Source organism: Balaenoptera physalus, assembly GCF_965194825.1.
Source record: "Balaenoptera physalus genome assembly, chromosome: 5".
Taxonomy (NCBI): domain Eukaryota; kingdom Metazoa; phylum Chordata; class Mammalia; order Artiodactyla; family Balaenopteridae; genus Balaenoptera; species Balaenoptera physalus.
The window spans coordinates 45,217,674-45,241,350 of NC_138884.1; the positions used below are offsets into that span (position 1 = coordinate 45,217,674).

Below are 23,677 nucleotides of genomic sequence, written 5' to 3' on the forward strand. Positions count from 1 at the left end.
ATCTAGGTCCTTTAATTCATAGAGAAAAAAGGAAGGAAGGCGAGGAGTAGAAAGATAAGATGTATAAGAAGAGGAAAGCAGAGAAATAGAAAAGAAAGCAAAAGGTCACGGAGAGAGAGTGAAAGAGAGAGAGAGAGAGACAAAGAACAGGAAATTTGATAATATGGCCCTCCCAGCATCCCTCCCTTCTAAGTGCCCCCATTAAGGTGGACATCCAGTCTTTACATGGCCCCACCCCCCAATCCAGGGGCTTCGGTGCTAAGTGTAGGGTGGCCTGGGAGCCGTCCTGATCAGATCAGCTCTTCACAGGTGGTGAGATCTGAGACTCCCCTCAGCCAGAGCCAAGTAAGTCCGAGCATTTCCTCAGATTTTTGAACCAATATAGGAAAATGAATGCCAGAAGCTAATCCACAGAAGGCACAGGGCAGGGCTGCCTCTTAGTTACAGCCATGCCAGAGACCCAGCTAAATCCTCCCCTTCTCCGTGTGGTCGGATTCCCAAATTACCTAGACTGATTCAAGTTGATTTTCTAGAATTTGTAACAATACAGATAGAAGAGGGATATAGGGGAAAATGGAGAGAGAAGAGAGAAATAAGGAGAAAAGTATTTAATGATAGGTGAAAAAAATAGATAAGGAAAGAATAGAAGGATAGAGGAGAAGAGGGAGAAATAGTAAGGAGATGAGAATGAAGACAAAGTATTGATAAAATAGAAGAAAAAACACCCAGGAATTGCAGGAGGAAAGGTCCCCATGGCCAATAGGGACCCAGTGGTCCCTGGGCCAGATAAGCCTCAACAGAGGACACCATTGCAGTGGACACCATTAGGCACGGTCTCCCGAGAGGAGAGGTGGGTATTGGCCTGGCTCTCATTGAGTCAGCCCATTGTTCCCAAACAACTGGAACGGGGAGGGAGAAGAGACAGAGTCAGGGCAGGCAGGTGGTCTGGGAAGGACAAGGCTTGCTATAGGGTCCCAAGAAGACCAAATAGGTGCCCAGGAGGGTGGTGATGGAGCTGCCCCAACACCCCTCTAGAATACTGCCAGCGCTCTAGGCTGCCCACTCACAGATCTCTCCTGCCCACCAGGGATGCTCACAGACCCAGACTCAGAGCAGGACAGTGGTTGGCGCCCACACCTCTCCCCAGCCTGGTCCAGAGGCCCCCAGGGAGCTCAGAGCTCACATTAGCTTGCAGGTAAGAATCCTGGTTCGCAAGGGCTGCCCCACAAAATTCTTGTAATGAATCTAAGAGTCACAGTAGATTGATGTAAGTGTTGGCTGACATATTCTCAGGGAAACAGTAGAAAATAAACATTAGTGAGCTCTGTCAGTGATCACTGATCTGCTGCACTGCTCACTGCAATGCTGTTCTATGATCCTCAGCGTCCTAAGACTCTGGCCACTTCCTGATTTAGTTGGGCTAAAGTTGCAAACTCATCTTCTAAGTCCTATGGACGTTTAGCACCAAGCTTGGTCAAGCCACCTGGTTTACTAAATGACCGATATAAACCATGATTGTTCACATCGTATAGGAAATGCACCCCTTCTAAACTTGTTCCAACAGTGATACTTCTTCCACTACATTTCAAGTGAGGACATTTACTCTGCACATCAAAAGAGTTTGTATGTCCTGAGATGTAGTGCATCCCCTGGTGAGAGATGGTGATGCCTTTTCTGTCATGTAAGACACGTGCCTATATTTCCATTTAAATAAAACCCTTTTGGAATGTATTTCACAGATCTGAGTATTTGTTTAATTTTTTTGGTTATTTTCACATAGAAATCCAGTTCAGCCATGGAAGCAGTCACTCATTAAGAAAAAATATTAAAGTGGAACATATCACCAGTGAAGAACATAATTTCTTTTTTTAAGAAAGTCAATTTGGATAACTAACCTTCAGTAACTGGACCTGCAGTCCTCAAATCTTTTAGTCAAAGACTTTGTGGCCAGCCATGTCTCAATTTTATAATTTTGAGAATTTAGAGTGGTATACATTGCATTGCACATATTAATATTCCATGGCAGACATGTGGCAAAGCATATGGACAAGTTGCCCAAAGTAACATAAGTAAAGACCTTTTGTCTTATTATCATCTTATGTCCATTTTCAGTAAGGAGTTAGGATAGACCTTTTTCTCAGAGTTTTCGGAATTTGGAAAGAGTTAACATGTATTAGCGGACAGAGTTAGCACAGACAGCAGATAGACCCAGAAGAACAAGAAAAGTCACTTCAAAAAATTATGACAGGGAGAACATCCACAAAACTTTTAAGGCCAGAGAAGGAGTGCTTGATTTGGACTTTCTTATAAAAGTAGAAGGAGGCTTCCTGAGAAGAAAGCCAATACACAGTCTTTCTTGCTGGGGGTCAAGGTTACATCAGCGAGACCACAAGCTGGGGACACTGCTGTGGGTGAGAGCTACACTAGTGATGGCGGGGCAGCAGCCTCTCAGGGGGGACACCTGTGACACACCAACTGCGAGCAGGTGCTCAGATACCCCTGCAACATGACTTCATATGACTCTGGAAAACATCTTCAGATCCAATGAGAAATGTGTTTGCTAGGAAAGGATACCAAATGCAGAAAGAAAAAAAAAATCAGAGATGTATAAATACAGTGGGGTGGGCAGAAAGGCCTCAAAGATGTCCAGGCCCTAAAGAAAGGAACTGTGAATATGTTACTTTGCATGGCAAAAGGGACTCTGCAGATGGGATTATGGTTAGGAAGACTGTCCTGGATTACCCAAGTCGATCCAGTCTAACCACATGAGCCCTTAAAGTAGAGGACTTTCTCCAGCTAGAAGAAGAGGAAATCAGAGAGGTGCAGCAGAAGGAGAACAAGAACAAAGAGCAATTTAAAGATGAAAGGGACTTGACCCCCTGCTGCAAGAACAGGCCACACAGAAAGCATAAGGGATGTGGGAAACCTCTAGGAGCAAAGACCAGCCCCCAGCTGGCAACCTACAGGAGATCAGTGTCTCAGTCCTACACCCACAAGGAAGTGAGTGAGTGTGTATGCAGAAGCATCAGGAGGGCAGTCCTGACTGCTGCCCTCTGAAAGGCCTGCTTGCAAGGCTGGCCCATTCCCAAGACTCTAATGATAAAGGTGGCTTACTGTGCCTAATGTTTGTTCAAACAGTGTGGTTCATACTCAATACCTGTCTTCCTTCTGGGAGTCTGGGATTTTGTTACATGCAAGGCAGAGGGTGCCTACATGACCAGCCCCCAGTACATGAGCTCACCTGGTTGGTAACATTCCATGTGGGTTTCTATAACTCACTGCTGGGGGATTAAGCTTGTCCCATATGACTTCCCTGGGAGAGGACTGTAGAAACCTGGGCCTGATTTCCTCTGGGCTTCACCCCAAGCACCCTCTTCCTTTGCTCATTTTGCTCTGTGTCCTTTCACTGTGCTAAATCATAGCTGTATGACTACACACTGGTCCTGTGAATCCTCCCAGCAAATCATGGAACCTGGGGAAGGTTCTGGGAATCTCCAGACACCTTGAAGGACAAGTCTTCCCCAGAGCCTCCAGGAAAAATGCCTTAAGCAGAGAACCCAGCCAGGTCTACTGTACTTTAGACCTACAGAACTATGACATAATAACTCTGTCTTGTATTAGGTCACTAAATCCATGAAAATTTGTTAAAGCAGTGATAGGAAATTAAGTAAATGGCACCATGAATAAACATATTACTTTCACTAATGAAGAGTATAATATCTCAAGGACATTTTTTAAAATCTTAAATTCATTCTCAAGTTAATATCAGCAATTCATATCTAAAACAACCACGTGAAGAAGGATTAGAACCTCTGGTAAGGTGTATGGTTGATTTTTAAGAGCAGCTGACATTTTGTGAGAGGTCTGGAAAGCAGCCAAACCAGCCCAATCTTCTTAAAGAAACTGTGAGTATAATGTCAGAATCATCAACTAGTGTGATTTACTGCTGTCAATGCCAGTTGTGTATAGTCGGGCCCAGATTAGGAGATGCATTCACTTAACCCACGGTGGTGCACGCAGAAGATGTGAGGATGAGCCCTTTTCCTAAAGGAGCTCAAAATGTAAGAGAGGAGAAACACCTCCACTGGAGCTTCAAGGATCACTAAGTTGAGACCAAGGGCTACAGAGAAGCACAGAGCAGGGAGCCAAGGAAGGCATCCTGCCAGAACGTAGATTCCACTCATTCGTTTTAATTCAGCAAACATTTACCAACGTGCTTGGCCCCAGGCACCATGAAGTGCTGGGGACACACGGAGGGATGCAAGCTCAGCAGGAGTGTAAGGCAGGCCACTTTACCCATGTTTATTGTGTGATAGGATGGATAGGATTGAGGGGTCCACTTCTGTCCTCACCTGCATGATCTAGGGTTAATAATGCCACTATATTCTTGACCCTATTTCCCCAAGGGTGCTGACCTTTAAAGAAATCAGCAGAGGGTGATGCTTGCATTTGATTCCTCTCCAACCTGCTTAACTAAAAACAAGAATTGTTAGAGTTGCTCAATCAAATGGGATTGGAGCGGGGCGAAAATATGAACCTTAATTAATACAATGAAGAATAAGTAGGCATTAACTATTAGTTAACTAATTTTGAAAAATAATATTTAATTTTGAACAAAAGTTCTCTATGTAAGTAGATGTTTCATTAAGCTTTAACTTACTTAAGCAATATTGACCTTAACCCTGCTTTGGACTTGGTGTTCTTAGAATAAGCACAACATTAATATCTGCTTCGGATCATACACATGGCAATTACTTGTTTGGAAACCTTAGGTCAGCCAGCCCTAAAAACACTCACATATCCCCTCCCACTTTGTTCTTTTATCTAGTATTAGACAACTAACTAGTTTTTCTTGATTCAATTTACATCAACATTTATTGACTAACTAATAAAAGCTCCAGGGATAAGAAATTAAGTAGACCACAATCTATTAAGTTATAATAAGTTACAGAGTTCTAAGGAAATTCAAATGAGGGCAGTTTGTTACACAACGAATATTATCATTTTGTTGCCTGTTAGTTTTATAGATAAGCTATGTGCTAAGACATAACGGCTTTTTAGCTGACAATTTTCTTCTTACCCTGACAATTAAAAAAAAAACTTTTTTTAAGTTATACAACATTCTTAGCCTAAATTAAATGGAAGATACACTGTGTATTTTTTATTGTGGTAAGATATACATAACAAAAAGTTTAGCATTTTAGCCACTTTTAAGTGTACAGTTCCGGACATTAACATTCACATTGTTGTGCAAACATCACCAACTTCCATCTCAAAAACTTTTTCATCTTCTCAAACTGAAACTTTGTCTCCATTAAAACACTTACAGTCCATTACTCCCTTCCCCTGGTTCTTGGCAACCATCTAAATTATATTTTTAATAAGAAGAAAAAAGTAATTTCTTCTCCACCTGATGACTCTTCTTCAGGCCACACCCCATCAGCCAATTGCAAACCTGCTGCAGACCTTTACAACACTCTACTTTTAGAGCTTCTCATTCAGAGCAGACTGTGATTTAAAGATATGAAATGCTAAATATAGAATAAATTACATAAATTTTAATATTCAAAAAGTAAAGCAAACAAAATTTAATTCTTCAAAACGAAGCATGGATATGTAATCAGAAGTAGAAACTATGTCACTGATGTAAAATAGTTATGACTCCAAAGAATCCTAGGGATCTATTGTCCATAAATTACAAGGGGCCACATGGTGCCCAAGGTCCTGTTGGAGCAGGAACTCAACATATCCCTCAACAAGTCCTCCACAGAGAGACTCTCCATTACATCTATTTTTACATGTTCAGGGTCTTTCAGAAATTTCAGTTTATCAGAGGGCACAGAGAAAATGAATTTGCTTTATTTAAAAATGCTGAGGCAATATAAACTATTGTGTTTGTTATAAAACAAAAATAAAATCAGTTGTATGTGACATTTAATCCTTAGACTTCACACTATTTAAAGGAATAATGGGAAGACATTTCCAATATTTCGCTACATTATAAAATTGTTTTACTTATTTCATAAATTAGCCATGGACGGTGTATTCTGGAACGTCACATGTGGCTTACATTCAGTGGAAACATTTTCAAGTAACTTAGGAGGCTCTGGTTCTATACTTGATCTGACAGATGGGCAGCAACATGCAGTAACTGGCATAATTCATACTCCGACAGACTGCTTTTCAATAAAGCACATACCCAGATGCTTTCCTCTCGTCGATATTGCTTCCAGTTCCTCCCGCCATCGCCGAACATCAGGAGGTAGCTGGTCACCCAGTCGGAGCTCCCGTATCCTCCCTGGGTGGCCACAGCTGTGACCTCCATTCTTTCTCCAAGGTCAATCTGCAGCCACTGGTATTTATTTGACACAAGGGGAGACCAGCCACCAGCTCCTTTTTGTGGGAATAAAAATAAGAAAACCGGTAAAGACAGAGAAATCTTTGAAATCTATATTAACCTGTAAGAATGGGGTCATAAATAAGATTTATGAAAATCATAGTTTCAAATTCTGCATTATATAATGCGCCTCATAATTATATAAACACACTCACATACACACACACAAACACAAAATAAAAACACAGGTTAAATGTAAATGGATGAAGCCTATATTAATTGTTTTGTTTCTTAGTTCATAACCCCTGACTCTCTGGTATTGGGGTGTCCCGCTAAGTGAAATTGCTTAATGTAATAGGTGGACAACTAAACACCATGCCATTACATCAGTGCTTGGAACTAGTGTCGTTACTGGCTTCAATGCATGACTTGCCCTTTGTTGGACATAAAGGGCAAACTTTCCTTTGTTGGAAAATAACAAACTTTCCTTTGTTGGAAAATAAAGCTAGAAAACCTTAATTCTGGATTCCCAGCATGAGGAAGTACAATGTTGAATGTTGGGATAACAAAGATGGCTATGGCATAGCCCTACACTCATGGTGCTTACAGACTCATAGGAGAAGCAAACATTTCAAAGAACAATTTGAAATGTAATATGGGAGGGGTGGAGGTGAAAGTGATTTCTGTGCAGGGAGGGAGAGTTCTAAAAAGGCAGCAAGGAGGGTGAGCGAGAACCCAGAGGAAGTGAATGAGGAGGAGTTTCTCAGGTATTCAAGACAATAGGCGCAGAGTGGAAATTACTGTGCTTTGTTTTCTCCAGTGCCTGTGAGACACCAAAGAATTAGGGATACCTGTGAATGTATGATTGATAGATCTTGTTCTTCTAGTTTAACAGAGACATGAGTTTTGAATTTGGATTTAGATGTCATATTCAATTTTCTGAATTTAAATTATTATGCAATATAAAAATTGGGAAACAGGTTTGAAATGCATTCTGGAACTGATATTTTGCTAATTATCCATGTCTAGAAAATACAGTGTCATGTAAACAGTCCCTAACACGAAAAAACGAGCTTTAAAAAAAATTTTCCCCATTGTCCTGACATCTAATTTGAGGCTCTCATAAGAAGGTCTGACACTTTAGACAACATTTATTATCTTTTTTATTAGGGGCTATTATTAACATCCATGCCCTGTTTACAAAAGCTGTTACGACCAAGTACACGTCAGGAGGTGTGTGACATGGTTACAAGACAGCTCAAAGGAAAATGGAAGTGGAGCGCTTACATCAGGGTGTGGAGGTGAAACTAGCAAGTGGGCACATCTGTTGCTTCACTATGTCCTCTGCTAACGGCACTACGTGTATAACCCTTAGCAAAATTTAAAGCTTACAAATTCTTTAAAACTCAAATTCTTTCTAAGATTTCCTCATTTCCTGCAATCTTTATTCCAAAATTCCAAAATTTCCTCTCAACCACAAGCACAATGTCTTTTCCTTTGATCCACATCTTAAACATGCCACAACTCTGGCTGTTCTGTAATGCATTATTAAACTTTTTATTTTGAAATAATTTCAGATTTACAAACGAGTTGCAAAGATGGGATAGGGAGTTCCTCTCTACTTTTTACTCAGTGTGTCCTAATGTTAATATCTGACATCACCATGGTATTTTGATCAAAACTAAGCTATTAACACTGGTACAATGGTAACAAAACGACAAACTTTATTTTGATGTCTCCAGTTTTTCCTCTAACTCCCTTCTTCTGTTCCAGGATCCCACATTGCATTTAGTCACCTTGTCTCCTTAGTGTCTTCCAACCTGTGATAGTTTTCAGTCTTTCTTTGTCTTTAATAACAAGATTGATCACCACCCAACACTTCCCTGCTACTTCTACTGATTTGTGCAAAGGTCCCATCTAATGTTTGATGAATGATAAGTCCTTCTGGGTTCTAGCTGAGGGTTAACTAACAGTCCCAAGTAACATTACTCTGCAACTGCCTGTAATTTTATAATAATTGCCAAAAGAAGTCAGAAATTAGGTGTTGGCTTTTAGCTGATCATTTTAACTTAAAGGTTCTACATTTGAAGTTTTATATGAATCAGTTTCAATCTCTGCGAAACTGCTAAATGTCCTGTATTCTTAGTATCAAGGTTGTAAAGAATGTACTGAAGATACTTCTTTTTGCATTTCACATTCTTTCTCTGTCATCTTTAATCTCTCTTGAAGCAGGAAGTACCATCAACACGGGCACCACATGTACAGAAATGCAACAGAGTAAAAAGCGTCAGCATGCTTCCAGCATCTGCCCTGGCACCAGCCTCGCCCACAGATGCAGCCACGTCTCTGTCAACCACTCTTCACCGTCTGCAGGTAATCAACCTTGAACATTTCATATTCCTTACCTGTGGTGAGAAGGTGCTACTGGTATGCAAATTAAGCTATCTGATTAAGTAGGTACTCTGATAAAGTAATGAAACTGCAGAATTCCCTGTGCTGCAAAGCAATTCATTTCAGCTGGGTAACACAGCCACGGCGTAATCCCCAGACCCCTGGAGGGTGATGATGTTGAATTACTGTGCATTCGCCCATGCACGCAGTCCACCGGGGTAGATGCCCTTTTTTCTAATGACTGGAAAAAGTGGGAAATGCACAAATATAACCTGAGGACTGTTAGGGAGCCCCGAACAGTTTTACTGACGGGTAAGGGAGATCACTGTTCTGTAATGGAAAACAAAACAAAATACACTGAAACAACATTAAAGTGGGTACGCTTGAGCACAGCCGCCCCACCAGCTCTTAGCTGCAGAGCAGTGGTTCTGAAACTGATCAGCCTGCATTATTCAATGTTGCAAATCTTCAGTAAATTCCCCCTGGGAACCAACACCCCCTGAAACAGAGCCCAGGGATTTGCAATTACTGTTTTGGAGTCACCAGTGCTGAACCCACAAGAAAGGCACTTGCCCTCCCACCCAGCTCTTCCCCTGACCACACCACAGACTGTCTTTTTCCATTGTCACCGTCCTGTCTCCTGCCTCAGCCCCTTAGTTGAATGAAGTGTCACAATTCATACAAAGGAAAACATGTCCAGAGGGTCTGACTTGCACAGAACAAGGTTCCACAGCTTAGGACACTGAACACAAAACATCCCTCCCAGCAAAGTGTGATAGGTATGCTTTAGGGCTGCAATGAGAATTCAACAAGAAGCTGTGTTAGAGCATCTAGCACAATACTTTCTCTCCCATACACGATCGCAAGACGGGAGACAGTCATGGTGAAAGAGGGGTGACATCCAGAGTGTGGGGCATTGCAGTCTTTTCATTACTGAATGGCCCGTTACCTGCCACTTTATACTAGATAAAGGAGAGAAAATGAGGAAAGCCAAAACTTGTCACAAGCATGTGATGTGTTCAGGACCCTGCCAGATGCTCTAAGTGCTACCTCACAACTCCTCCATGCACCCGGCAAGTGGGACGGGTGTTACAGTCTCTGCTTTGCAGACAAGCAAAAAATAATCATTTTAGGTTGGGGTGAGGGTATTTTATTAAAGCTTAGCTCCCTTTTCATTGTCTACCCCTTCTAAGAACATACCCCTGTGATGTGTCAGTTATTCAGTATTGTTTGCTCATCAATAGCAGACTGTCTTTTATAGTGATACACTGGCAGATATATTGGAAGGTTTCTGTCTCTAGTTATGCCTGTGAGATTGTTTCCCCCACCTTTCATAGGCTCAGACACAGGCAGTGACTTGTGTCTTTGGGGAGAGGAAAGGCTGAACAGGAAACTCTCAGCGAGGGCCTTAATTATTCTGGTCACTGATCAAGACGAAAATGACCCCTGCCCCTGGTGGCCACGGGGCATGCACTGTCATAATGAGTGTCAGCTTTGTGCAGAGGGGGAAATTACCCAGAGGTGGGAATTACCCAGAGGTGAAAAGGAGAATAGCTCATGCCTTCTTCAAGTTGGAACAAGGTCCAGAGCAGAAAGATACCGAAGGGAGCAAAGTCAAGTGGGATAATCTGGAGTGAACAGACTAACCTATCTCCAGGGCATCTAAATGTCAAGCAAGTAAATGGCTAAATTGAAATTGTAACCAAGGGAAGTTTCCCTCCAAGATCTTCATTACATTGTCTCAAATGGGAGCTCATCAAGCTCTGTGTATTTCTTTCCTCACTTAAATGCATCTTAATTCACAGAAAACTCATTCCAGATTCCAGGCGGGGCTGGGTGAGTGGGGAGAGGGTGAGATAAGCAGGAGTAACAGATGTTCCCAGGAAAAAGGGGCCATAGGGCGGCAGGCCCTGGGGATGCTCCCTGACCATCCCACTCAGAGATCTCTGGGATTTATATATTGGTGTTTTTGTCACAACCCTGCCTACATTGCTGAGGGAAATTTAAGCATTTGCTCCAGCTCTGATTTCTTAAGGAGCAATTCCAACTCTCTACATATACCATTTCTGGCTATCAGGATGTAAAAAATGCAGAAATCCTCCCTCTGGACCTGTCTAGGTAAACTCTGACTCCTTTTCTGCTGTGCTTCCTGCAGTCTGCTAGCAGCCTGAGCAGGAGACAACAGGTAGTTTTCCAAAAAGTGCATCCATAATGAAAAAAATCACACAGAGCTGCCTAATTGTAAAACAGATTCCTGTACTAAATGCAGACATACCCTGTAATGGTTTTGTAAACAGACAATTTAAAATTAAATAAAATATAAGTGTATACTTGTTAATTTGTGATTCAAATTAAATGCCAGTGATATTAAAGAAAAAAAGCACAGTGTGACTGTTCACACGTGACTCCCTTAAGTTCTGTGTGCAGTGTCCCGAGGGACAACTTTCAATGCCCTTGGCAATTAACATTCATCACTGCAGCTCTTTCTGCATAAAATAAACAAAAATCCACTGCTACTGTGTGTTTTGTTTTGCTTCTCTCATAGACACTCCTGACCAAGTTTTAAAGAAACACACAGTAGAGAGGCATTCAGATCTGAGTTGATCTCAGGCTTTGCAGTTCTTATGTGTTTGAAGTTCTGTATTGACAAGACTATAAGATGATTTTGCTAATTTCTCACCTTAGAAATAAAATACGAATTGCCCAGCAAGCCTATAAACCATCCGAACATGTACTAAATACCTCATTCATGACTGAATAAAATGTATGACCAAGTTTATTTGTGCATCTCCCGGGAAATCTTCATGTTTAGGAGAGATGCAGCTCTGAGATCTGGTCTAATTCTATAAAAGCATCATTGTGCATCTTTCAGAGGCCCCCTGAGTTATTCAGAACAGATATGATTCCAGATCATTCTTGAGGCCACTCAGAATAGCTGCATCTCCCTCTGATATGTAGAGAACAGTGGGGAATCCAGGATGCCCAGAAGGGCAGGAGGCCAGGCTTTCTGCTCCAAGACCCCCACCACTTCCCAGGGACACACCGTTACTCTTCTTAAGGCAAGAGCTCCTTTTTCTTTTTAATTAAATTCAGTGTAGGATCATGTCAGGAAATGCAAGGGTGAGATGCTTAGAAATAAAACCATGAGTACTAAATTATCCATCCATACTTGACTGCTCAGTTAGCCAGAAGCCTTTGGAAAAAAAGTCCATTGATGGTAAAACTTACATTTTCTTTAGTGATGTTATGTAGCTGAATTCATTACAATTTGTAAGCACACTGTGGAAGCCTTGGATAAAAAGAGATATGTACAGACGAGCTGCTATACAAAATAGAGTAGTAAAATGAGAATGCAAAAAGGATGAAGTCTAAGCATCACAAAATGTAAACACTACTGACAAGGGTGCATTTTTCTGGGGTGTAGGCATTCATCCCCAGCAAAGTATGGCATTATTTTGTGTCCGAGAAAAGCCTGCTCCACTGGATTTCCTTGGAGGAAACACGGCAACAAGGGAAGAGTCTACTGCAAGGATCACAGGACAGAGAGAACAGGGAACCCCTGAAATACCATCTTCCAGTCAGCCCCTAGTCCAGAAGCTCCTCATTAATGTTCAGAGCAAAGGTGGGAGTAGCTGACCACAGGGTCAACTGAGATATTCCATTAGCCTTTGCCACTGGCTGTGGTCTTCCTGGACCAGTCTCTGTGCCACAAGTTAAACCAGAAGTTCAAGACTCCTGTGTGCTTTGATTTAACATAGGATCCATGTATCATCAGTGATCCCAGATGCCTCATGAAAGGTTGCTAATTGAACCTCACCCCTTTGGCAGGATTGAAGGTCACCTCACTTGGTATGTCTTTCATCAGTGACTCCAAACAATAAAAGGGAATATCCCTACAAGAGGTAATGCAATTGCATTGGATGAGTAAAGCAATACGTGATGGGACAAAATATATCTCCATAGGGATGCCAATAATATTTATTAAAAGTGGAGGAAACAAAGACATCATGGTGTATGTCAAGGATACATACTGTTAAATAAATAACTTTCATGAACATTTCTGTATATTATACATGATATAAAAGTGAATTACTTTGGAAAAGAACAGAGTAGAATTTGCTAGACAACTATTTTTGAATTTGGATAGTGCTTAGAAGGGCTTCCACATATCTTTTGGGAAGTTGCCAAGTACGTCATAGGCAGTACTTACTTTTGGAAAAATACTATGGCAAAATTGTGGCCACCATAAGATACTTACTGGGCAGATAATAAACACAGACATAATTTTGCAAGGATAAACTGTTGTGTTTTTCATTCCTTTCTGGTAAATCCTGTTAGCCGGTGATCATTATCCCATGAAGCCCTAGAGAAGCCAGGGAGGGCAAAGACCAACTAAGAAAATAGGAAACAGGACGTGTGATGTCTCCCTCTTTGGCAGGAAGAAGAGATGGGAACCCAGGGGATCGTGGGAAAGAGAGGAAATGGAGGAAGGGTAAAAGGTGGTGGGAGGGTGATTCAGACACCTTGCTCAGGAACGAAGTCCCAGGGGGATCAGAAAAGTGAGAGGAATAAGCAAGCTGTGGAAAGGCTTTGTCTTGGCTTCCATTTGGAATTTTGGGAGATCACCTTGTAGGGGGCTGTGTAGTCATTACTAATGGTTGCCAACTATTTCCCTTCTTCTACCTTCCAGGCACTTGGAGGATTGCGATTTCCACGCCCCGTGGTGGTTGGGTGGGGCTACGTGACCAGCTCTGGCCAACAAGCTCTGAGTGGAAGTGATAGGTTACTTCTGGACTAAACTGCCAGGACAAAACCATTTGACGATCTTTTTCCCCTTGGCATGGTGAACCAAACTGCCCACAGGCCATCAAAAGGGGGCACAGAAGTGAGATGAGAGTCTGACTGGATCTGAACAGAAGGTCAGCTTGGCAAAGGCAAATTAAACCTGTAACCAAGGCTGCTCAGGCTGGAAACCAAATGAGACTCATGGTCAGGCTTCAGGGAGGCAAGAAGTGACATCGCAAAGATCCCGGAAGGGACAATGACCTGTTCCCTGGGAACACGGTCTTACCAAGAGGTAAATCCGCCACAGGCTTCAGGAGCAGGTGCCAAGTAACCCTCAGCGTTAAAAGCAGACAAACTCCCTTCAGCAGATAGCAAGGAGCTGAGCCCCAACGTGAGAAGCCCCACCATCCAGCTGCATGAGGGCACCAGCCCTTCTGTAAACCCAAACACTGTCTTGGAAAGAAGGAGGAACAAAGAAATCTGAGCATCCCTGGAAGATGCTCACCCATTCAAAAGAGTCCACTGAATCCAAAGGAGACTGAGGATTGCCTTATTCTGGGGGTCGTGCTATAATTTGGGCTACTTGGTAGAGAGAGATGACAACATTGCCTCCCTGAAGGTTGTTGACAACGCTGAAAAACATGTTTGGTTTGTTCTGGTTTGTCTCATCTAGCATCTTAGGTTCTATGGAGGTAACCTGGAGACTCCAGACCTTGAAAAGGACCATGGGAAAACCTGAGCAGATGAGTTCTGTGTGACAACTGTACGGCAGGGTCTGCACGAACCTTGGGATTTGGGGGCTTCTCCTCTCACATGCTACCATCATGCTGTGATTTAATAAAGTTGCATGGTCACCAAGACAGTGCTCTGTGCTTTAGTACATGGGTGTATTTTACATGGATGCTATTACATTTGGCCTGTCCACTGCACTCAATACCCACAGCTGCATCTGCAGGATCATTTGTTAAGAAAAATCGGAAAAAGAATGTGTCTTGGCCCTAATAGGTCTAAAAACTTTTAGGAAGCACAGATAAACAGAATGAAAAATCTGACATCCAGAGGCAAAAATTCCCCAGTACATTCATATGCCCTTATAAAAATCTGGTTTGCAAGCCCTTTTATTGCCATCTGAATTGCTCAGACTAGTATTTGGGAATACTGACCAGTTCTACCAGGCACCTAGCCTGTGAATAAAAGATAGAAATACTGGAGAACTACGATTTTATGAAAAAAATATGAGGGACAAGTTTATTATTATAAGATTTGCATCAAACATTTTTGATGTATTCAGTAATATTCTGATTTATATCAGGAGTTGATATACGTCTAGATATTTTAAATTATTATTCACTCTTTCCATTTTCTAACATTTCTTTGTAAAAAACAGTAAATTTTACATCATAGCTTATTTGGGATATTGCAGAGTCCAAATAATCAGACGTTCCAGGTTATAAGAAAATATTTAGTGTCTGATGGCCAGGCCTAAGCATTTTCTCCTAATCGAATCATGTGTATTTATTTCCTGCTAAAACCTGGAGTATTAACTTGTACTAGTAAATGTACTTCCTAAAGTGAGAAATAAATATCTTAACGCTGAGAATTGTTGCTAATATGCTCAGCCATTAATTGTATTGGGAGCATTAGACAAAATCTTTCCTGGCTCCACCAACACATAAGTCTGTTGTGAGGAAATATGATCAATGTCTCGGTACGGGAAAGGTGAAGAATTACAAAGAGAAAAGAAAACATCCAGTCAGTTCAGCTTGTCTCCATCTACTTTCTGCTTGCAATACACAATATAGTAATCTGATATGCCACTTTTGATCAAGTTAAATTTAAAGCAGTCTCATTTCTGCTGTCAGTGATGAGTGGCTTGCCGCATTAGTGGGCGTGATTTTCAGCATCTGGGCCATGGATGGAGTTGTCCCTCTTTCTGGGGATGATTGTTTATGCAAGCACTTTGGGGCAACAAAAAAGGAGAACAAAATGTGTGTACACTTCCTCCTAATCAATCTCAATCAGCTCTGGCCAGACCACTCATCTCACCACCATGCCTGCGGTGACTAAAGAGGACACGTCACGTGGCTAAAAAGAACATGTTATCCGGAGTTGGAAAGCAGCATCTGAAATGCTAAAGCCAGTTTCATGAAGGGTCACCTACAGTAACAATAATTGTAAAAACAAAAGGTTATTTTCACATGCAAGATCTAGAATGAAAGTCCAGCATGGTTTACTCTAAGGTAGTTTTTTTACTTTTGGTTTTGGTTTTTTAACTTTTGTTTTGAATAAACTTGGATAAACTGCATAAAGTTCCTTTAGGAGATTTTTGAGAAGAAAAAACTGAAGTCAATATTATAGCATGTTCTTATTTAGAATACACAGATTTCAGCAACCTTGATTTTATATGAGAAATATTAGGTCACTTGTAATTCTAGGAAATATCAATTTAATATTGATGGAAAGAAATTCAGCTAATATGAATAGTCAAACCCAATTTGACTGTAAAGATGTAAAGCTTCAAGAACTTTACATTTTTATCTAATGGCATTAATTTTCTTGAATAGGTATATGAATATATGTACGTGTCTGTGTTTTACCCCTTAAAAAAAATCCATCAGTTCTGAAAAATTATACATTCAGGCATTTCCAGTAATTTGTGTTTCTCTGTATAAAAAGGTAAGGTGTATGACCTCAGAGGGGATACTTTGTTAAATGTATTATCTGGAACCCAATCCCAGACTTCAAAATGGGAATGCTAGAGGAACCAGACTAGAAATTTCAAAAGTAAACTCCAGGAGCACTTAGTCCAATGTTGAGTGATGATACTAGCCCATTACTATCTCTACAATAACCAACAATTCCATTAGGGAGCTCACAGAAAACACTGGCAAACAGGTGGTAACATGCTCAGGAATCATGGTTTTCAAAGATGCAAGGTCTGCATCTCTCTGCTTTGGCCCACCTGTCCCTAGAAACGCCTGGATCCCTCTTAACTTCTCTGCTCATTCCTCTTAATATCCTTCGTAGACTTCTTTCTTCTATTTATTGCAAAGTCTTTTCTAAGAAATATTTTACTACTTTTCATAAATTAATAGAAAACAAAATAAATACATAAACTGCATAAGTAAAAAATATGTAAAAGAGAAAACATGAAATGTGCAATAAGTTCTAGTCAATTAATTAACATTTGTTATGTGTTGAATCAGTGAAGTACTTTAAAATCATCAAATGCCTTAAAGTTTGAATTATTTGGCTTTGGGGGGTTATACAGTGGGTCAAATTTATATATATGCACACACATACAATCAAAAATTATGTATAGACTATTCTCTTACTACCTTTATGTATCAGGTAGATGAATTGATCAGCTGCTATGTATAAAGTTCTTGGTGGAAGCTGTGATATTTGAGACATTTCTAATTCTTAATGAACATTCTAGAAGCGCAATGACTTATGGGCAAAATAAGAAACTAGGGGTGTAAGACAGACCACCTTCTTTAAAACTTCCAAATACCACAACACAGACCAAGGAAATTTTAACCATACAATCAGGGAGTCTAACATGATTTTCCTCACTAGATCATACACAAAATATTCCAAAAAGCTAAAACTACTATATATGAAGCATCATCGCCCTCATTATATTCATCCACATTTCATACTATCCACATTTTACATCATAATAATCTAAACTAAAGTGAACTAATATGTTCTCTAGCATTTACCAAGGCAAAGGAAATGTCAATAAAGACTCTGGGATGCTGGCTTTTAACAGAAAACACATATAGATAATCCTTCAGAAGGAATATTGATAAATTGTGCTGTCTAAAGCATGCTTTAGAAATGGGTCTGAAATCAGGTGGTAATATCTAGGGATATTTAGTGAAATGTACACTATATGCAATCAGAGTAGCAACAACCATTAAAAAGAAACCCTCATCAGTTGATTGCCACTCTTAAAATAATTAATTTAAATTTGCAAAGAGAGTAGTTTAAATATAAAAGATAAGCTTTGTACTTACCATTTTATAATGATGGCTTATAATATTCTGAGTTATTATTTTTTTAATTAAATATAATGGAAATAAGTTCATCTTAAGCTTCAGGATTTTCCCTTCTAATGTTTATAAACTTCCCAGTGCCACCATATTGATAGCACTGGAGGCCTGAATCATAAAGAGACTCTACACATGCAAATTAGAAACACAACACACAAGCCCCTCGGGCCTCTTTAAACTAATTAAATATGGCTTACTTAGTTTTTACAATTTTAGGGAAACCACTGGAAAGTTTAGATGTTAAGCTGATATTAGAATAACCACCAGACCGAAAATGGGTAATTTGATAACTGATCTCATTGAAATCTGGTTTCAATGAGAATATATTTTTACTGGGGTGCTAAAAATGATTATGAATGATGCTTTGAGGAGTAAATATCTGGCCACAAAATGCTTTTTCCTGGGAAAAGACCATGAAGCTGGACAATTAATGGACATGCCTTCCCATCCTGAGCTCATTGAATTTCTTCACCTGTGTTCTTACTCTTCCCTGCCAATCTATTTGATCACTTACTAGGTTCCCAAATTTGATCCTTAAGGACACAGTAAAGCTCAAGCTAGACTTTAACTCTGATCTTAGAAATGTCAAAGAAAGGGAGGAAAACACTCAATTCCTTAGTATTATCTCCAGAATTTACAGCAGTGCGTTTACATGGGACACAGTTGATTTTAACTTTTACTTTCTGAATTAATCTTTCATTTAAAAAATCTATCCCTTAAAACAGTAGCAAAACAAAAGCAGAAATAGAGACACAGACGTAGAGAAGAAATGTATGGATACCAAGGGGGAAAGGGGTGGGGTGGGAGGAATTAGGAGACTGGGATTGACATATATACATTATTGATACTATGTATAAAATAGACAACTGATGGGAACATACTGTATAGCACAGGGAGCTCTACCTAAGGCACTGTGGTGACCTAAGTGGGAGGGAAGTCCAAAAGGGAGGGGATATCTGTACGGGTATGGCTGATTCATTTTGTTGTGCAGTGGAGGCTAACACAACATTGTCAAGCAACCCTACTCCAATAAAAGTTAATCAAAAAAAGTAGCAAAGCATTTGAATTTGAAGTGTATGTATTCACTTATTTAATCCACTGAATTAGTATTTGTGCAATAGAAGAGGTAATTCACTGGACAACATTCAAGTAGCAAAAATTGACCTTTCCAAAAAGTAAGTCATTAACTCCCTTCCCACTAATAGGAAGGGAATCTTTATTTTCAGTGGCAGCCTTCACCTGGTCTCCTCCCAGGCCAAGTCCTGGGAATGGAGTCATTTTCCCATGACATCCTTTGGCAGCCTCACATCTCGCAAACATCACGCGGTGGCCTGTTCAGTTTTCCCCAGTGGCTGCAGCACTGGCTCCTTCTTGTGTTGTTGTAGTTATTCATGACCAGCGCACTTGACTAGTCACCCTTCTGTCGCCGGTCCTAAAACTAAAAAGGGATGATAACCCCGGAAAAAATCTAGACTCCAATAATTCCCTTCTCATAAATCTTATTGATGATCATTTGCTGGCAATCAACAGGGAAGGAAGATATCAAAACAAACCAAAAAACGGATCATAAGCAAGAAGAAAGCTAGCAGAGGAATACTAGCAGATATGATGAACCTGCTGCTTTCTTCAGTTTCATTAAACTCAATATAATTAAGTTTTGACCTATAAGAAGGAATATGAACTAAAAATGAATATAATTCTCTCTGGGAAAGAATCAGCGTGGATTGACAAGAAGACAGCTGCAGACTCACCGTCTCTGCGATTAAGGCTTGCAAAGCCAGGGCCGTGGCTGCTGGACCGCTCTGAGGAGCTGCTGAAGGAAGCCCGGGGCAGGGCAGACGCCAGAGGAGCGTCACAGCTATCTGGGGGGAATCACCACGTGCGGGTTAATACACTGAGTAAAGCTTTCCTGTCCTCTCTTCCTCTCTTCTTCCTTCCCTTTTACTTTCCTTTCCTTCCTATTTCCCTGCCACCCTCCCTTCTCTTCTTCCTTAATTTCCTTTCTTTTTACTTAACAGGCTAGGAAAATGCTAGAGCCTGTGGCAAACATCAGTCTTGATCAGAGGTGTGTTAGTAAACATTGAACAACAGGCTCTTAAGGAAAATTAAAAACCCTGATTGGCAGCATTTGCCACTTTCCATGGTGTAAATACTCGTACCATGGCCAATTCAAAGCTATCAACGTGATGTCACTGACCAGGAAGTTGGAAAAAGAATCATTATATAGTATTTTCACCACGCAGACACAAGGTATGTAAATCACCTCAAGAGCACTGATAACAGCAAGATGACATACAATAAAGTAGGAAGTGGTGAGTTTTCAGAATGTATTACTTTTGTTTTAATATGATTTAATTAATTATGTTTATATAATTTAATTTTTAATAATGATTGTATTCTCATGCAAAATTCATGAAAAGTTAATGATTGGCTCTTGCTAGCTGCTAAAAATTGGTTCCAGCACGTCACTCCTAAATGGGAAAATATTAAAAGTATTTCCTTGAAAATCAGAAAGAACACTTTCACAGACACCACCGTTTCTATTGAACATTGCACTGAAAGTCCTATCAGTACGTAAGAGAAAATTTAAAAATTAAAAGCACAAAATTGGATAAAAAAGAGCAACCGTTATCGTTTCCAGATGATATGATTATGGAGGTAGAAATTCTGAAAGTCATTGGCTAGCTTAACAATTCATTATACAAAAGCTGATAGTATTTCTAAACTTATCCATAGTTAGAAATTAAATAGAATAGCAAATACTAACAAAACATATAAAGTAGCTAACAATGAATCTTACAGAATTTTCAGGACATTTATGGAGATTATTATAAAAATTGTATTGAAAGACATTAAAGAAAAACTACATAAATTCAGACTACAATGATTGCAAATAGGAAGACTACTTTTAAGGTACTGGTTTTCCCTAGCTTGATCTAAAGATTCATTAGAAGTTCAATCAAAGCTCAGGAGGGTTTTTCACAGAACTTGAAGCAGTGAACCACACAGCTCAGGGGTTCTTAACATGTGGTACAAATATGATATAGGGGGTCTGTTGAGATGAATAGAAAAAAATTACATCTTTATTTTCACTAACCTCTAGCTAAAATTTAGCATATTCTTCAGTCACAAATGTAGACAAACCAGACTATATTCACCAGTGCCCGTGCATATGTTACCAACATAAGTTACAGATATTTTAATAGCAATCGTTGTCACAGACATCTAGAAATATTGTTTATGGTCCCCTTTACTTCAAAATAACAGTATTTATTAAAGTCACCACTAGATCTTGTTTTTGAATGCGCTAATAACTAAGAAGACACTATGTTACAATTTCTAGTACATTGATATCAGCATTTCAATATAACTATTTACTTTGTAACCCTATGTATACATTTTATGCATTTACAAGCATTGCTGTGAGAAGCAGTCAGGCTTCAGCAAAGTGCCCGAAGGGTCCTTGGCAAAAGGAAGAGCAAAGAAGCACCCGTTGTGAGTGTGTGCACTGCAAGTACAAAGCTGTTGAGACATTACTGGGGCATTATTAGCCATTCAGAAAATTCCAGAAGATTGGGATCATCCACAATCCACAGTCAGCTGTGCTAACTCGAATGTTAACGTGACAATTTCTCAGGGGACAATTTCCCTGCCTGTTGAGCAGACCAGGCCTGCATCATTCCCCCTTTAGGTAAAGGGGTCCCAGGGATCTAAGTAACCTGCTCAAAGTCACAGAGCTGGTTGAGGGTAAATGAAGATTATCTCCATCAACTGTTTAGCTTGGGAAGCCTGCTCCTTTCCCAGCCTCCCCCACCCCCCCCAGCATGGCTTCCTTCCTGAGTCTCCCCAGATGCTCCCCACTCAGTCCCCTCTGCTCACATCTTTCTCATCTCACCGTATTGGGGTCTCTCCTTTCTGGGTTGGAAACAGTGAGGACCAAGTGTAGATTCTGGAGCCAGACAGGGTGTGGGCATGACATTTACCAAGCTGCCTACTCTTGGGAAGTCACTGGCCCTCCCTAAGCCTCAGTTACCTCATCTGTACAATGAGGATGTCACACAACTGAATCACACAACTGGACAAAGGGGAATCACACAATTCATAGGGTTTCTATGAGGATCAATAGTGTTTGCTTTTATTATTTTCAGTATGGTAAGACAAGTCATCACATAAGCTTCTTCAAAATATTCTATAAGGACGTTTTCCCTATAGAGAGATACAGAAGGCAGCATTCAACGTTCCAAGCCATATTCTCATTTTTTATTCTTTCCTCAAAAGAAGGCATATGAATCTTAGCCTTTAAAAAAAAAAAAAAAAAAAAGAGTAAGATGTACTCGCTCTTATGAAGTCATCTTTGCCTTTGAGAAACAATTTTAAAAGTGATCATTTTCTTTAAAACCCTAATTGGTTGTTCCAATTCACTTCCACACAGTCAAATTTGAGAATGCACGTGATCAAAAAACGTGACCATGTCCAATAAGGTACTTGGAAAAGAGCTGCTCTGTGTTTGGACAGTGTTTTCTGTACATTCACTGTGTTTTTAACTAAATTACATTCAAGTAAGGTGAAGTCTCAGATGCCACCCAAAAATCTCCTAAACCATTGTTTTCAATCTGAAATGTCTATATTTTATACTACGATTCCTGGAGCCAAAATTGTTAAGACACAATTTAATTTTCTTTTTCTGGAATCATTAAAAAATATTTGATTTCCACTGAATATTATTCTTATGAATAGTCTGATACATACTATTTCTATCCAAAAAAAAAAAAGATGAATCCTGAAATGCTTCAAAGCTACAACAATTATTCATAAATAATTGTTTTTAACAAACGAGATGGCAAAACAACTGAAAAGTACAACTATTTACCACTTAGGGGGAAAATGAGGTGAGTACAAGTAATAATCTTGTAAGAATTAACAAATGAAAATAGACAGATAATATTACAGTTCAATAGGCTAAAGCAAGTTTATTTCTCTTCATAATAACACTCATATTAAGAAGAAATTATTCTATGAAATAATCTCAGTTTTGAAATGCACTTATTCCTTCAAAAGTTCAAATGTACTCAGAAGCTCAAATGTACTCAGAAGCTCAAATGTTCTCAGAAAAGCTTAGGAACTCTAAAGGGAAACTGATGATCCATTGTAACGTGTCTTGTGGAAAATACAGACACACCGTAATTGTTCATGATTTATGTGTGATTCAGATCAGAGTGCTCGGAACAGCCTTGTGTGCATGCTTCTAGAATAAGTTCTTATGTATTAAATGAGCAAACATTGTCTCAGTAGTTGTACCTATTGTAACATCATTTTAATCAATAGCCTATTGTTTGTCCTGCCAACAGAACAGCTTTATACTGAAATTATTAAACAATATTTCAGCTTCTGTTTTTAAAAATTATATATATATTCTTTTCTCCAGGTAAAATCTTAGAAATTTGGAACTTCCCATAGCTGGGGAAAATATAGTTGCCTTAATCCTCTCAATCTAAGTGACACTATCTGAGTGTTTTCCAGACCCTTGACCTCCTCCTAAAACTACTTAAATCTACCCCCTCCATAAATAAAAAACAGTCCCAAACAAATCTCTTTGGATTACTACAGCTCCTTGGTGATGCATGCTCTTAGTTTCTTCAGAACTTTCAAATCCAGTTTATACACAACTGTATATAAATGGCATCTTTTCAATATGCATTATGTTCTAAAGTAGACTAAAAATTCCTCAGCAAAGAAAATGTCACTTTACTGAATTCATTGATGAGCTCTAGTAGTTATCTGGTAGCACCTTTAGGATTTTCTATGTCTAATATCATATCATCTGCAAACAGTGACAGTTTTACTTCTTTCTTTTCCAATTTAGATTCCTTTTCTTTTTCTTCTCTGTTTGCCACAGCTAGGACTTCCAAAACTATGTTGAACAAAAGTGGTGAGACTGGACATCCTTGTCTTGCTCCTGATCTTAGAGGACATGCTTTTAGATTTTCACTGTTGAGTATGATGTTAGCTGTAGGTTAGTTGTATATGGTCTATATTATTTTGAAATATGTTCCCTCTAGGACCCTTTCTGGAGAGTCTTTAATCATAAATAGGTGTTGAATTTTGT

General features: G+C 39.8%; 2 protein-coding genes across 5 annotated transcripts in view; both read right to left on the reverse strand.

Annotated features, from left to right (window-relative positions):
* The window catches only part of LOC309661714 (V-type proton ATPase subunit B, brain isoform-like), a 207,096-nt gene that overhangs the window by 34,538 nt on the left and 148,881 nt on the right, over positions 1-23,677 (reverse strand). The gene's annotated exons all lie outside the window — the stretch shown is intronic.
* LOC309661709 (contactin-associated protein-like 4) overlaps positions 5,947-23,677 on the reverse strand; it is a 106,060-nt gene continuing 88,329 nt past the window's right edge. For 2 of the 4 annotated variants that reach the window (XR_014264169.1, XM_082463666.1), the window contains 2 exons: positions 19,323-19,433; positions 5,947-6,393 (listed from right to left, as the gene is read on the reverse strand). Coding sequence is in view for 3 of the 4 variants with exons in the window: in XM_082463666.1 (XP_082319792.1) it covers positions 6,113-6,393; positions 19,323-19,433 (392 nt within the window). In the remaining variant the exon portion in view is untranslated. Of the gene's footprint in view, positions 6,394-18,932; positions 19,010-19,322; positions 19,434-23,677 lie in introns of those variants that run through there. The other 2 variants (XM_082463668.1, XM_082463667.1) reach the window with 2 other exon arrangements.